Raw genomic sequence first — 17,028 nt, 5'->3', positions numbered from 1 at the left:
AGCATATCTACATCCAGTTCTAATACAATATCCAATTACCTACTGCTAAGAGCTTTGTTCAATGACATTATAGCCTGGAAACTCTTGAAGGGCCATTCTGATTGACTAGTCTAGTGTGTGTGGGGGGGGGGGGGGGGGGGGTGTAACTAAGAGGGATTTCGTTGAAGTAAAACATTTATTTGAAATGTAGCTAGGACAATGGCCGCAATGCTAGAACTAAACAAATGGATACAAGCAGACGGAGCAGCACTGCACTGCCAAGCATTGATGAATTGAGGTCTGAGCAAGAACGTGTAAATGCATTTGTCAAGGGCAAAGACATTGTTTCCTTCTAGAAGACTTTGGGAAAAGACTCATACCTTGGCAATGTGAGAAGTGCAGGAATCCCATAGTTGTCAGTGGCGAGTCTAGAGGGGAACATCCCAGTTCGAGAAAGTAAAAGTCCTGCCATATATTCTTTCTACCTGTGCACTTAACACAGGTGATATCACTAATTATCTGATCATACCTGGCTCCTAATTAGGATGAGTCGGTTTACTAAATGGTTGGATCAAATACTTGGCAGGAATTTTACTTTCCGAACCCGGAATTTCAGCCTCTAGAGGCCACTGGTTTTAAGATTGGTCCAACAGATTCCAATGAACCGGAGATATATCTCCACTATGTCATGTCCAGGGCTTATCTATGCGTGAGGTGACTTTGAGTCAGATTATATGAGGCCACTTCAGCGGTCACTGCCACGCAAGCGCTCAAAGGAAAACACTGAAGCGCTGATTGCATCTGATCTGACTGAAGTTGACGTTAAAATGTCAAAATATAAAGAAACTTTCGCCAGAATCAGGGGCCACACCTTTCATCGATACCTGTCCAGTTATGATGACAGCCTGATTGTTTTGGAACAAAAAAGGGAGGAAAGGTAGGGGGGAAAAAGGAGGAAAATTAGCAACCGACATAAAAAAAGCCAGCAAATCAGCGCTGTTGGTTCTGCTCGTTGCCTAAGACCATGAACAGTGTGGTGTTTATTGCCATGCAAATCGCCGCGCAGCCGAGGCGTGGTGCGTGTGAGATGGGGGTCTATTTGCATGAGAAGAGCACAGCCCCGCAGATAGGGGAAGGCAATCCACATCGTTATGGAAAGCGAGTGGCCGGCTTCGCGGATGCAATCAGGACACAGAACACGCTGGTGGTTCGCGTCAATGCCAGGGGAATGCAAGCCAGCACATTCTCACCCCCCGCCCCCCGCCGCCTGCCCCCAGATCCCGTCCCGGTACGCTACATGCTGGCCCCCTCCAATCAATGTTGAGCAAGAGGAAGCGTGAAGGGAGACCAGGGGGCTTAGCATTCAGATGGGGCATTAGCGCGCTAGCTGCGTGATGGGACACACCTCCTTTGTGCCCACTTGTTGCTTTATCATTCCTGTGCAAATGTTGAAAATTGAAAGAGTGCCGCAGTGCTTTGTTAAGAACGGAGTCATGGCTTAGAAGTAATGTATAAATTATACTGCTATTATTTTCCCTGCTCCCCTCCACATCACTGCGTCCGACAGCAGCTCTGTGATTTTCTTTTGGGTTGATACAGACGAGCGAATTACATTACAGAGCACATCACGCTGTACAGGGGAGGGGTGTTTGTATGGATCTGTGTGTTTCTCTCTCTTTCTTATTCAGTGTGTGTGTGTGTGTGTGTGTGTGTGTGTGTGTGTGTGTGTACGTGCGTGTGTTTTAGGAAGTTCCCCACTGTACACATGCTCCATCAGTCACCACCATTCGGATGCTCTTAAAATAAAAATACTACTCTAAGCACTCAATAGATGAAACAGCTAATGGCCATCATGACGACTAATGCTGGCATGTGGCTATTGTTCCCCTAAATAGCACTCTACTGTGTGTGTGTGTGTGTGTGTGTGTGTGTGTGTGTGGGTGTGTGTGGGTGTGTGTGGGTTTTAGCCTTGCACTAAACCCTAACCTCGTTTGCTGGTCTGTGCTTGAGGGCAACATGCTGCGATATTCATCACTTGGCTTGCCCGAGTCATAAGCATTAATGATAAGCTAATGTGTGTGAGCATCCATGGGCCCCTGACCTACCAGTCACTTTCAATCCTCATTAACTAGCCTCTCTAAACGGCTAGCATCCTCTGCTTACCATGTGGCAGGAGAGCACAGGATTGTTATCGCCTGATGTGTTTGTTTGCTTGTCTGTTTGTTGATTTGTTCAGTCAAGCACACCCTCCATCATGGATGCCAAAGGCACTTCCGGAGGGCAACTCACCCAACTGCCTAGAGGACAGGAATGCTTAATGTTTGCAGTTAATGTCATTTGTATTCTGGGGACCGAGAGAGCACCTTTGTACCTTGAGACAGGGGAAAGATATCAAATAAATAAATAAATAAATGAATACATACATAAATAAATAAATAAATAAATAAATAAATAAAATAAATAAAATAAATTAAATAAAACAAAACAAAACAAAACCTTTCCACCAGAAGGCTTCAGCTATATTTTTATTTATTTTTTTATGTTACCCCCCTTTCCTTTTACGTACGGTAGAGGAAAAGGGACAACAACACAAAGGAGATATTTCTGAAACAGGAAGATGTTGTAGGCAATTAACAGAACCACAACTTAGGATGCAAATGCACAGTTGGCATGCCAACCTCACTCCATCACTACAACTAGGAAGTGCGGACTGGGCTTGAGAACAAGCAGAATGAGGTTTTAAAGAGGAGAGCCTGTGACTTGGGCCTCATCCTGCAAAAGGAGGCTTCGCATGGCCAAATGTGACACAGAGAAGGACCTGGATTGGTATGCAGTCAGCTGACCAAGAGGATGGTTTGTCCTTTAATTGTGCCTCCACAAAAATAAGGACAGAAAGAAAGAAAGAAAGAAAGAAAGAAAGAAAGAAAGAAAGAAAGAAAGAAAGAAAGAAAGAAAGAATAAAAGAAAAGAAAGAAAGGAAAATATTTACATGTCTTAAGAAAGGCCGTTCTTAAGATGTTCAAAGCACTCTGGCATTCTGTTTTTGTAAAATAACTGACATTCTGAACATTCTTCTTCAATGTGCCATGCCCTCTCTCGCAAGGCTAAGAGGATGCCGGCCAGGACAGCAGTGTCGCAGCGCGTTCAGAAATCCTTGGCCCAAACCTAATTGTCTGTGGGGCTGAGAGGAGAGGAGAGGAGAGGAGAGAAGAGGAGAGAAGAGGAGAGAAGCTGCTGCTTTGAATTCAAATGACATGCGAACACAACGAACCAAAGCCAGTGCAAAAAGACTGGCCACTTCTGCAAAGGTCACTGGCTTCTGCCCGCAGTGCAAACCAGGCTTCAGTCCATTTACCAAAAAATAGAGCGAAAGAAAGAAAAAGAAAAAAAAAAACCACTAAGAAATACTGCCCATTACGAGTAGTCGGTCTGAAAAAATGTATGCAGAGCTAGCCTTTCCATACACTTTCTGTGTGTAACGCAAAGAGAGTTGCAAAGTCATAAAAAAGTATTCTACAGGCTCTGCTGATCGTCTCCCAGTAGCAACAACCCAGGCATATGTGTGCATATGCATGTGGTATGTACTTATTTATTTTCCTCGAGGGTTTAATTGTCCACGAGGACGTCTGTCTTTCTTCAGCACGTAGCTACAAAAACAAACTGCATCTTCACCTTCGCACCTCACCTCTTAAGTGTTCCATTTCACAGCTTCGGCATGGCAAACAGATCACGAGTAAAACAGCACCGCCCAATTCTGCCTATGATAAATCACCTCTCGCTCAGATTTTTGTGAAACACTTCCCAGGCTTCAGTTGTGCAACTTGAGGTAAGGAAATCTGCATTACTTTAGGTCTTCAGCTTTAGGTTTGCACTTCATCTGTAAAGAGCAAAGCATATGGACACTATTCGACTGGATGCTAGACACTGTGCCTTCAGACCTACTTTTGTGTAAGGTAAAGCAATGGGTGTGGAGAACATGGATCCTCTTTGTGGTGTGTATTTGTTGTTTATCTAGCTGTTCTTGTGGTCTAGCTACGTCTGTGGTTTGTAATAGGATGACCTCAGAGCTGCCAACGCTCACGCATTGACCGCGAGATCCATTCATTTGATTGGCTCCACGCACGCTCACGCCAATCCAATGCGTGAGGGTTGGCAGCTCTGTGATTTATTCCCTCACTCTCCACCTCAAGCTAGTAGTGTGGTGAGCATTCTAGCTCAAAATGGCTGCCATTCATTTCCCAGGTACTGCAGGAGCTATACAATGATTGTGGTTGTAGGGACCCCAACCTTTCTTTCAGTGTAAAGCACTTTGGGTACCGCGAAAAGCAATCAAATTGAATGTGTTTTGCGGTTGTTGTTCTTATTGCTGCTTGTCTGCAGAGTCTTCTCATTTACTGTTTGTTGTCTGTTCTGCCGCCATAGCGTTTTGTTGACCCAGGTCCCGATTACTGATGCCTTTGGGGGCCACATCTTCGCATCATGTTGAGCCCGTCAGCTCTCGGTTCTTTACATCACATCAACGGAGGGGAAATCATCCCGAGCCTGACCTTCTCAACGGCCCAATGAGATGCCCACACAAGTGAACTCGAGTGTGCTCATCCGATGTGACACGATGACCAACTTCTGACACGAGGAATCTCTGTCAGAAGTGCTTTCCCGAAGGCATGACAGCACCAATGGCCACGCGTAATGAACTCTTATGGACATTTGCTGGAACTAAATGCTGACATGGGAAAACTAAATGTCAGTCAGACGTACAGCAGCAGCACTGTTGCACAAATGCCCTCTCCGTTCATGGTCCTCATGAGCTTTCCTTGGTCATCACCAGTTGGTTATTGGGAAAATTGCAACCGCAAATGAAAAATAAATCCTCCCAAATCATGCAAACTAGAGTAAAATATAGAATAAAAAAAAATTAAATGGATGAAAACATAAATTGTACACGACATTAGATAATTAGTGCCTTATTTGGCATGATACTTCAGAGGCAACTGAACGAGTCTTTGTTGCCGTGGGTGATGGCTGTTTCCACCTCCGTGATTAAAGCAGACACGCACAGCCGCCATTATGGCTCTGGAGGAATCAGTTGCCACACAAGTGGGAAATCTGTGCCGATCCCTCTACAACTGCTCGTCCTGCTCGAATGGAGCGTGCCTTCATTTTTTTTATTCAAGTTCATATCCAGTGACTGTGTGTATGTACACACACACACACACACACACACACACACACACACACACACACACGCGCAAACACACACACACACACACACACACACACACACACACAATCACAGACCCCCACACCAACAGTCTGCAGACACACAGGATATGTGATCCAGGGTCTCTGTGGGAACTGCTGTGATTCATCTCCTTGTTTCACAGGGGGTTAAATAAAAGGATGCGCTTGCAGCAGCATGGGGGAAAAAAAAGACACAACAGCTGCAGCAGTAGAGTCCTATAAAGAGCTGAAGCAGCAGATTCACACAAGATGCCCCCTAAACGTGAGGAGGAACCGCAGCAGCAGCAGCATGCGCCCTGGTTGCAATCAGGAGGTATCCCATTCCCACGTGAGACATAGCTCAGGTCTGACAGCTCAGATAATGGAGGAGGGATGGGGTCCCTAACATGAAATACACTCTCTGTAGAGTAGGCAATAATACCTGTAATATGTGGGTTTGCCTCTGTGTGTGTATGCCTACAGTATGTCTTTGTCTGTATGTGTTTGTGTGTGTGTGTGTGTGTGTGTGTATGTGTCTGTATGTGTCTGTGTGTGTGTGTGTGTGTGTGTGTGTGTGTGTGTGTGTGTGTGTGTGTGCACACATTTGTATATCTGTAAGGGGTCCTAACTGTAATCTATAACTGGTTCCCTGAGAGGTGATTAACGAGGCTTTTTTTTTTCATCTGAAATCACACTTCTGCTGCTTTTAATGAGCAAAATCTCTGCACTTGCGGCTGTCTCTGTCATAACAACACCAAACACAAGCCCCCCCTCTACGTCTGGAACACGAACAAAAAGAACAGACGAACAATGCAAACATGACAGAGCCCCCAGAATCCTCTCTGCTTTAAAGACACTCTCCTTAAATACCTCAGCTTAAGACTATTGTTCAAGAGCGTTTATTGGGCATCATCTCGTGTCCCCCCCCCATCATTAGCCACACAGAACACTACCATGTAAATCCACACATTAACACACAGGGAGCCAATGGGAAGATTAATTAGTCAAATTTAGGGATGACAACGACGCCCTCATGGCGGAGGCGGCTAGACAGGCACAGCGAGGGGAGGGGTAATTAAAACACTTCAGCAGTGCAGAGGTGCAGTCAGACAGGCAGCAGTGTAGAGGTGCAGTCAGACAGGCAGCAGTGCAGTCAGACAGACAGCAGTGCAGAGGTGCAGTCAGACAGACAGCAGTGTAGAGGTGCAGTCAGACAGACAGCAGCAGGTGTGTTAGTTGTGGAGAGAAGGAATGTTGCTTGTCAGTTGTGGAGAGGGACTGTGGCTTGTCAGTTGTGGAGAGGGGGACTGTTGCTTGTCAGTTGTGGAGAGAAGGAATGTTGCTTGTCAGTTGTGGAGAGGGATTGTGGCTTGTCAGTTGTGGAGAGGGGGACTGTTGCTTGTCAGTTGTGGAGAGGGGGACTGTTGCTTAGAAGTATTGAGAGAGGGACTGTTGTTTGTCAGTTGTGGAGAGGGACTGTGGCTTGTCAGTTGTGGAGAGGGGGACTGTTGCTTGTCAGTTGTGGAGAGGGACTGTTGCTTGTCAGTTGTGGAGAGAGGGACTGTTGCTTTCAATATGTGGTGGAGGAATAAGGGGAATGACTTTATAGTCACATCAAAGCAGAAATAGAAAGAGAAAGAGGGAGAGAGAGAAAGAGGGAGAGAGAGAGAGAGAGAGAGAGAGGGAGAGAGAGGGAGAGAGAGAAAGAGGGAAAGAGAGAGAGAGAGAGGGAGAGAGAGGGAGAGAGAGAAAGAGGGAAAGAGAGGTTGAAAATGTGTAACTGAGAAGATGTGTCTGTATGTGTTTATATATTTATTTATTTGGCATGAAACAAAGCCGTCAGATAAACTGAATTTCAGTCAAAGGAAGGTGGAAAAAAGAGAAGGAGAGAGAGAGAGAGAGAGAGAGAGAATGAAAGAAAAAACATTTCATCTCCTATTCCCATCACCATTGGACAGGAATTGATTTGGAGGGAGCCAAGTGGAATCCTGCATGTTTCCAGCATGTTGCATCAGGCCAGAGATGATTAGTACAGTTCGTTTGTCAAGACTACTTCCCTTGCTTTGATTTTTAACATGGTTCTGTCTGTGTGTGTGTGTGTGTGTGTGTGTGTGTGTGTGTGTGTGTGGGTATGTGTGTGTTAGAAATATCTATGTGTGAACAGTAATATACCTATGCATGTGTGTGTGTGTGTGCGTGTACGAGCGAGCATGCGTGTGCATCTGTACGTCCTGAAGAACATAATAATCATGTCTGGGTGTGCATATACGTGACAAAATCCTCCTGAACCAGTCCTTATTTATGTATCCATTTGAACATGTGCGATTTGTAAGTGTAAGTGTGTATGTGTGTGTGTCTGTGTGTGTGTGTGTGTGTGTGTGTGTGTGTGTGTGTGTGTGTGTGTGTGTGTGTTAGAAATATATATGTGTGAACGTGTGAACATTAATGTACCTGTGTGTGTGTGTAAGAGAGAGAACACAGTCAGTTAGAAATATCTATGTGTGAACGTGTGAACATTAGCATACCTGTGTGTGTGTGTAAGAGTATGTGTGTTTCCACATGTGCACAGGAGGGCAGCGAGGTGTGTTAATGTCTATATGTGTACGCTACACATGTACCACAACATGGTGTGAGGGAGTATGAGTGTGTGTGTGTGTGTGTGTGTGTGTGTGTATGTGTGTGTGTGTGTGTGTACGTTTGTGGCCTGAGGGATATCTGCAGAGGATGGTCGATTACCTGCTGTGAACTGAAGCCCGACGGTACACACACCTCATGAAAAACAGCACACTCTGTTTCTCTCTCTCTCTCTCCCTCTCTTTGCTTAAACCTGCTTTCTCACTCTTCCTCACTCATCCTTCTCTCATCATTCTCCCTTTATTCCCCTCTTATTGCCCCCTCTCTCTCTCTCTCGCTCACTCTCTTTCTCCCTCATTCTCTCTCTTCTCCCCTTTCAATTATCCATTATCAATCTCTCTCTCTCTCTGTCTCTGTCTCTGTCTCTGTCTCTGTCTCTGTCTCTGTCTCTGTCTCTGACAGCGCGTGTTGTGTTCTTATCATGACAAATGTCTGTCATTTCCAAGTGTCCTCTTGTCTTGTGAAGGATCCCGCTGGGATGGTGTGCGTTCCCATCAGCTTTTCCCACCCATCTATCCATCCATCCATCAATCCAACCATGCCAGCAAATCATAAAACTACGCTTGCTATTTCCTTGACAGTCCAGACGCACAGGACTCTGTGATGAAGGACTGTCCGTGCAACAGCAGTTGATTCACCACCGTCTTCTTATTTTATAATTTGCTAGACTTTTGCTAGGGTTTTTTTACATCTCATTATACCATTCTATCTCTCTCTCTATCTCTTTCTCTCTCTTGTTACATACAACATAACTCACAATGACATAAGACCATAACACAAAAAAAAAACAATCTATCTTTCTCTCTCTCTCTCTCTCTCTCTCTCTTACTCTCTCTCTCTCTCTGATGTGGTTGTGTGGGGGTACGCTGGCACCCATACGTTTATGTCTCCCATGTGATTGGTGGGGAGTGTGTTTGGTGGGGAGTGTGTTTGTGCTGAGAGACTGGGCTTGCCCACACAGCGTCGGCTACATCTTCACCACTACCCACCTCGCTCTCTCTCCTCACTGCATTCTGTCTCCTTCTTTCTTTTCTGCTTCTCTATCACGCGCTTTATTGCTCGCTTCTTTCAGTCTCTTCTTTTCTCTGAGGATGTTTAGTCTGCCCCCCCCCCATCACTGGGAAGCTGACTTGCAGGGGGTAGTTGCAGGTAGGAGTGCTGTGTACCTCCCATACTGACAAGCACAGGCTTTCGTATGTGTGTGTGTGTGTGTGTGTGTGTGTGTGTGTGTGTGCGCACACCAGAACAGCAGCAGAGGAGCTCTGGCGAAGGTTTTATTTCACCAGAGTGCCCTAACAGGATTAAGCACAACTGGAACAGAACTGCAGCTCTGACTTCCAGAAGGGAGGAACGCAGAGAGAGGGAGAAAGAGAGAAAGAGAGAGAGGGAGAGAGAGAAAAAGAAAGAGATAGAGAGGGAGACAGAATCTGGTGTTTCTCTGGGTTTGGGATTCATCAGCCAAACTCTAATCACATGGATGTTAGGGAATGAGTGAATATGAGGATGGGAAGAATCAACATGGCTGTAAGGGGAACTCGCTGTCACACACACACACACAAACACACACACATAGCTGAAACCACAAAAAATCATTTTGTTGCGGGTGCTTGTTGTAAATAGCTGTAATACTTTCTCACAGGGAAGGAATGCTAGAATACACGCATACACACACACACACGCGCACACACACACACACACACACACACACAAAGGAGGGATGCTAGAATACGCAGTTGTTTAAAGGGGGGGACTGGGAGGGCATTTACCAATTCTGAACGGTGGAGAGTTTTAGCCAAGGCACACTTCACAGATATCTACATCTGCCACCAGCTTACTCGCTCAACACACACACACACATTTGAGAAATTTGAGGAAATACAAAACCAAATATTGTCTACTAACAGCCCAGTGTTTTATCTCTGAGCCACTTATTAAAACAGCATTGATATAATACACACTTATACACACTTGAATACACACTTATTTGAACTGTGTGTGCCTTTTTATTTCAACAGTGCTGGCGCCAGCCTCCATACCATCATGGACTTACTTATCAAATGAGTCGCCATCCCAGCAGCACAACCATTCTATCACTGTCATTTAGTCAGCGGGGAGGACAAAGTGTGTGTGTGTGTGTGTGTGTGTGTGTGTGTGTGTGTGTGTGTGTGTTCACGTCATATGGGCTATATCGAGCATCCCAGCACAAACACAACCACACAAACAAACACACACACACACACACACACATACACACACACAGAGGCATGCAAGAGCAGAGAGAGTGCTTGCTTTGATTACAGTGGTGCTCGGCAAGGAGATGCAGCAGCGTAGCAATTCAATTTGCTCCAGTTGCCATTAATGGTTCGGGCTCTATCAAATTAGCATCTTTATGGGCTGTTGCCCCTCTTCAGGCCGAGCGGGATTCCGACAGCCTCTTTTCCTTCTGTGTGCACGTGTGTGCTATCTATGCAAACGCACAAGCTCTCTCTCTCTCTCTCTACACACACACACACACACAAACTAAACTTGTAACACAAGATATCTGGAGTGTGCATGTACATACACTTGCATGACACACACACACACACACACACACATAAACAAACACACACACACATTTTGCAGCTGCACACACACACACACAGAGCACTTTCAATTTAAATTCAAATGACTTCAATTACATTGTCAGCTCTCCAGTGAGGAGGGAGAGGACCTGAGAACAGGAAGAACCGAAGAGCTTGGAGAGGAGTGGGCTGTCACCCCATTCCCGAAACGCAAACACTCACATCAAAAAAAAAAAAAAATAACTGCATAAAGTCCAAACACACATTTGCACACAACTGCATGCAACCTTAAACACACACACACACACACACACACACACACACACACACACACACACACAGACTTACCGAGTGCCAGCGGAGCCAGGACACAGGCGAGGAGGAGAAAGCGTCCGCTCCACATGGCCCCCTCCCCTCCGCGACACATCCCCCCCAAACGCTGAGCCTTCACTGGGTTGAGCCCCAAAAGCACTGGTCCCCTGGCAGAGCTTCCTGGTTCCTGGTTGCTGAGGCTCTCAGTTCCACTCAGGTCCTCTTGCGGTCTCACTCACGGTTTAAAAAAAAAAAAAAAAAAAAAAAGAATTCACAGCTGCGGAGACAGAAGAGAAAGAAAAATGGGTCATTTTACCTCATATCACACTGAAGGATACAACTCTAGTGAAGTTGGTTCGATGCATGATTCAGTCATGTTTTATCTTGGCTATACACGCACACGCACACGCACACACACACACACACACACACAGACAGACACAGACACACACACACACACAGAGAAACCGATATCTGGCCATTCAAAGTACAATATATTTCAAAATGCATCCACTCATCAAATAATCAATCCCAGTAATTCACTGTTTGTCACAAGAACAAGAACAACAGAAGCAAAATGCGAGGAGTGGATCTCAGCCAGGCGTAGCAGAGCAATAATCCTCAGAGAAAGAGACTCGCGCAGAACAGAAACTCTCCACGGCCTCGACCTGTCAACACACACATTAGCCGTGCTGGGCCGTGAGAAGTGATCCGCTTCCTACACCGCGAGGCCGGGGCGGCGTGAGCATTGCGGAGCTCAATGCGGCGATGACGACTGGGGCCTGACCTCAAGCGAGAGGAATGCGTCCTTCGTTCGCATTCACATACGCGGTTCGCATCGATGGGCGATGACAAGCACGGACAGTCTTGTGTAACGGATGCCAGCTAGCTTAGCTGTGCTTGTGGAACGTTGGTAAACCTCACTTCCCGACGCCTCAAGAGTGCTGCTGGCATGCGAGCCAGTAGCCTGGGCTATTGGCTCAATTGTTAGCGCGCTCGCCTCCCGATCCAAGGTGTTGCTGTTCACGGGTTCGAGTCCGGGCGTGTGCAGGGCTGAATCGCGCAGGTTCAACACAACGCAGGTTACACTTGGATCAGACCGGATCGAACATGTGGTTTAGTGACGCATGTTATAACCCATGGTGAGTGACGTGTCCTCTCATCGAGTCAAACAAAAGAAAGAGACAAACACACACACACACGCACGCACACATGCGCGCACACACACACACGCACACACACACACACACATGCACGCAGACACACACACACACACAGAAACTCACTGTATGACTCAGAAGAGTGAAGTGCAAAAAAAGGGAACACTCACAGGCTGCAGTGTCGGTCAGACAAAGTTGTCATTGTGGATCTACCATTGATGACATGACAGAGCTATTCAGAAGTTAATCTCTATTCCCGGCGAGTCCTCCAAACTCCCGTAATATGGGATTAAGTCAGCATGTGGAAGTGCGGAGAGATTGGATGAGGAGGCAGATTGTCCGGAGCTTATGTGACTGAATGGGATTGGGGGGGAAAAAACAATTCCACCCCACTTGTTTATTCCCCCTTCCCTTTTTCCCCTGTCCAGATGTTGAAAAGTGCCTACTTGAGATAGACACTTAATGCTGGGCTTCTTGTCACGCTTAATCCAATCAGAATTGAGTTTTAGAGGCGAGTGTTGGTTCAGAGAACATAGGGTCACCCTGGGGGCGGGGTTACTGTCAAATATCAAAGTGCCATTATGCTTTTCAACACCCCCTGTAACAACCCCCACCCCTACCCCACGCGCACACACACACAATCCCAAACGTGTTTCCCTTACACTCCCTCACACACACACACACACACACCAAACCCTTTCCTTCCTTCCTTCCATTCTCAGATTCCATCTTTTTTCCATCTCTCACCTCTCCCACAGGTCTGTTTTTCTTTACAAGTCGCATTCCTATAAATCAACACTGCCCCGTCTCAGGTATGCTGCTTGCTCGGGAAAAAAGTGGGAAAAAAAAATGTCGTGTGAATGGCAGCCTCGGCCTTAAACGTAACCGGACTCCGAGCTCCGAGGGTTGATGAGATTGCAAAAGCAGGTCCCAGGACCGTTGAGAGGGACTGTTCAGAGGGACCGTTCAGGTCAGGGTCTCAAACACCTCACAGGGAGGCTACCACGGGCACTTAACTGAAGCGTTGCGTTCGCGTAGCGTCTGCTGCAACAATTAGCAATTAGCTTCCACTATAATCAATGTAATGGAACTGGCTACACCAGACGAGATAGCGGCACGTATCTTCGAAAAATTAGACCAGTCCTCTAAAACTATTTTTACGCTCCGCAAACGGAGAACTACACTTGCGGACCACGAGTAGCGCAGGCCTAGCGGCTATTCAGTCACTCGAAACCCTTCCCAACCCTCTCCAATTTTCTTTGATCGCAGTCAGCGAGTAAAAGATGGCTCAGTGATCAATGTTGAAATGGCCTCCGTATTATTCGACGTCCACGCCGCGCTCCCACATTCCATATAGGATGGCGATAATGAACTGGGATTGTGGGCAGCCTGGAAATAAGCCGGGGACGGGGGAATAATCCACACGTAATGGATTTGAAGTATATCCTGTCTACCTGAGGACTCCGTGGAGTTGTTAGCAGACAGAGACAGGCAAGGGACCTGAGCGCCTCCAGTGACAAGAAAGACAAGAGTTTAAAATAGGTCTCTGAAACTAAGGGACCTGAAAAAGAATGAGGGAGAGAGAGAGAGAGAGAGAGAGAGAGAGAGAGACAGGGAAGGAGGGGGGTGGGTAGCCAAAAATAGAAGAAAAAAACTGAGATGATAATGTGATGAGACACACTATCTGGTCAAATGCTTCTGTTCTCAGCACGAGTGATGAGGTTTCTTTTTTTTTTCTTCTTCTTTTTTTTATTGTGCTTGTTCTTCACAAGAACTGTCTTGGGCTCAGCCTCAGGAGCAGCACTGAACTGTCTTGGGCAGAGAAACACCAAACGGAACCGTGAAGGGGCGAGATCCACAAACACAGAAATGTCCCTTTCACTTTGTGTCAGGCTGTGTGTGTGTGTGTGTGTGTGCGTGCGTGTGTGTGTGTGCGTGTGTGTGTGTGTGCGTGTGTTTATGTGTGTGCATGTGTGTGTTTGTGTATGTGCGTGTGTGTGTGTGTGTGTGTGTGTGCGTGCGTGCATGTGTATGTATGTGTGTGCGTGTGTGCATGCGTGTGTGTGTGTGTACGTACTCATATGAGTCAGACAGCACTCTACACAGGAACATGGTTAAAACTTTCCTCTGACTGTGAAATCACTGAGCAGTCTTCAAATGTGGTAACTGATGCATGGAGATAATGATCTCTTTTTCTTTTCTATGGTGTTTTCAAAATGTTCCTTCTCTGAAATTGTCGCTCCCCCCCTCCCCCGTGTCTCTCACACAAACACACTCTTTTGTGATTTCTCCAACACCGTGGCCGTTAGAGCCGCTCCTGCTTGTCAAAGAATCTTCTCATTTTCTTTTGCGTGCAGAATTGGAGCGTCTGGTCCTTGAGGGTAAGACAGATGCTTTTCGCATCTCACTATTTAGAGAGTATGTACGTGGACCATACATACAATATGTATGACACAAGGTTACATTTGCCTCAGCCAAAGCCATAGGTAAGTAAGTAAGTAAGTAAGTAAGTAATTTATAACATGAAATTAAGGGACAGACCAATTAAAAACAAGAATGTGAGTGGCCAATCTTTCTATTTCTCTAGTTCAGGGATTCCCAATCTGTGGTACGTGTATGTGTTTTTTTTTTGTTTTTTTTAAATCTTAAGCCTATGTTTTCTTTGTTCCTTGTGTTTCATTATGTTGTTCTCCACCCTGTTTTTTTTTTTAGTGGGAGGGTAGGGCGGCTAATTAAACATGATTCCTGGAATGCATCAAAAGAATGTGTTACGTTTTTATGTGTCGGATGATGGGGGTACGTGAGCCGAATCAGGTGTAGGTGGTGGTATGCGGGAAAAAGAGTTTGGGAACCACAGCTCCAGTTACCATTACCCCCCTACCCTCCAACACACAAACGCATACACACACGCATACAAACACATACCACAACTATCACCAAAGTCCTTTTAGGCAAGTCCCTCCACTCGGCGGCCATATACCAACGTTTTATGGGCACTCATCGGGCACAGTCTTTGGGTTGAACTGCGCGTGCGCAAGGCTTCACGACACCAATCTTGCTCCAGCAGCGAGATCACAACACATGATTGGCACGATGTCGTCACAACACAACATATGATTGGCTCAATGTATTCACATCACACCACATGATTGGCACAATGTATTCACATGTCAACGTTTTGCCAAGGAAGGGGTGGGATATGTGTAGACAACGGCCATATTGGCGTGACAAACTAGCCCCATGCATTTCTATGGAGTATTTTTTGAGTGCTGTGTCTCCACATTAGAAAGTCTCTGCTATCACCACAATGCCATCATCTTTTTCTGTTCCATGCAATCAAGAGCAAACTTTTTTTTTTAATCAGTGTGTTTTTGGGGCATTAATTTGGCATTCAGCTCATGTCAAAGGTTTTCGACGAATCCTGATAGCTTTAATTAATTGGAGTGTTCATGCTCCGTCTGCCTGAGGAACAGAAACAAAGCACACACACACACACACACACACACACAAACACACACCCAGTTGGCAACTGTCTAGAAAGAAGTGTGATGTGTGAGCAATAAGACAATTGCCTTACTACTGAAACATCGCCTGAAGACAAAAGGGACCTGCTGTTAGACTCGAGAACGAGGTCGAGAGAGAAAAGAGGAGAGGAACATTCGTTTCTTGCTTCGCTCCGTATGATCAAACACCAGCAGGCCATTCCAGCTCCTGCTGAGGCCGAACATCAACGTGACCGTGATGCCAAATGGACGGATGGTTGGCCCATGGACCTTGAATGAGAGTATCGATCGTCACACAAAACCAATACGTCTGCTTCAGTGCTGCTCGCCCAAACCTAGAGTGGAGTTTACCCTAATCCCATTTCACTTTCATTTGAGTGGAACGGAAAAAAAAAATCAAAACGTGGAAAGGTCAAGAAGTGGTAAAAAGAAAGAGAACAGGATGAAGTGACAATACTGCTGTCGAGTTTCTGATGGAGTTATAAAACGCATCTCCGAGCGATTTCTCACGTGCGGAGAGCAGCAATTAGCAAACAAAAAAGCGGACACGGTAACGAGATGCATCGGCAGCAGAGTGTAACAAACGACATTTTGACTCCAATCCCGTCTTGCGAGCGCAACCCAAAACTGTGCCAATCAGCGGGATCAGGAAACGCACTTGTCGGTGTCCAGGCGATCTGTCCACATCAAGATAAGTATCTCCCCCGGGAGAACTGGACGTATTGACAGGTGGAGCTTTATCTCAATCCAGGAATTGATACTATGCAAATGGAAATGCGCTCACATGGGGGATTCAGGAGGTTAATCTAGATGGGGTTAATCTAGGGGGATTAAAAACAGCTTCACCACATTTTAAAAGCATTTGATGCTTACAACTTCTTTAAAGTACTACGTAGGCATTACACAATATTCAACATACTGGTGGCCCACTTAGTGCTAAGGGGGTACCCAATTCGTCTGAAACATTCTCCATATTGTAAATGAATGTAGCATCAATGCAAATGAGTTTGAAGTTGTTATCTTGCATAAAATCTTGCCTATTAGGGTAGCATTGTGCACAACTATGCGGAGTTGCAATCAGGCAAGTTTTAATGTCTACGGCTTACTGTATATGCACACAGAAACCCGAGGAGTACCAACAACTCCGGCAAGCAGGAGGAACTCAACACCTGTGTGTTTTCATGACACACTAGCAGGAGGCTAACTGAAAGACTCTTCACGATCTTGGGTGGGGGTTATAGCTCAGTATAAATAAATAACAACAATGTACTGTAGTGACACACTTATCAGATGCATGGTGACACCTGACAAAATGGTTAAGGTGTGCGTGCATGTGTGTGTGTGTGGGGGTGGGGGGGGATGTGAGAGAACTGCTGCTAAACTAGAGTTTGCCATTTCACTGGCCAAGCCCCAGCCAGACACACACACACACACACACAGCAGTAAATACCTAGACTATTTCATTGTGCTGATCACAGTGTTCATGAACTTCTTTTCATCATTCTTAACTATGGACACAGTCATGTGGTGTGTATTGGTAGTTCTCATTACCTTCCAGATTCTTTGCTTTTTCTCCCTCTACTAAGTCAAACCCTTTAAAGCCGTTGGAAGCGGACGACCCCAAATGACCCCCCCCCCCCCCCCCCCCCTACTCCA

General features: G+C 46.0%; 1 protein-coding gene across 1 annotated transcript in view; it reads right to left on the bottom strand.

Moving 5' to 3' along the window:
• The window catches only part of LOC121690325 (adhesion G protein-coupled receptor L3-like), a 118,495-nt gene extending 106,879 nt beyond the window's left edge, over positions 1-11,616 (bottom strand). The window contains exon 1 of the mRNA XM_042070810.1: positions 10,746-11,616. Within this exon, the coding sequence (XP_041926744.1) occupies positions 10,746-10,824 (79 nt within the window). The 5' untranslated portion in view covers positions 10,825-11,616. The remainder of the gene's footprint in view (positions 1-10,745) is intronic.
• Positions 11,617-17,028: the final 5,412 nt, after the last annotated feature.

Source organism: Alosa sapidissima, chromosome 18 (assembly GCF_018492685.1).
Source record: "Alosa sapidissima isolate fAloSap1 chromosome 18, fAloSap1.pri, whole genome shotgun sequence".
In the NCBI taxonomy this organism is placed as follows: Eukaryota; Metazoa; Chordata; class Actinopteri; order Clupeiformes; family Clupeidae; genus Alosa; species Alosa sapidissima.
Note: the sequence above shows the minus strand (reverse complement) of the source record. Positions and strands in the feature narration are given on the sequence as shown.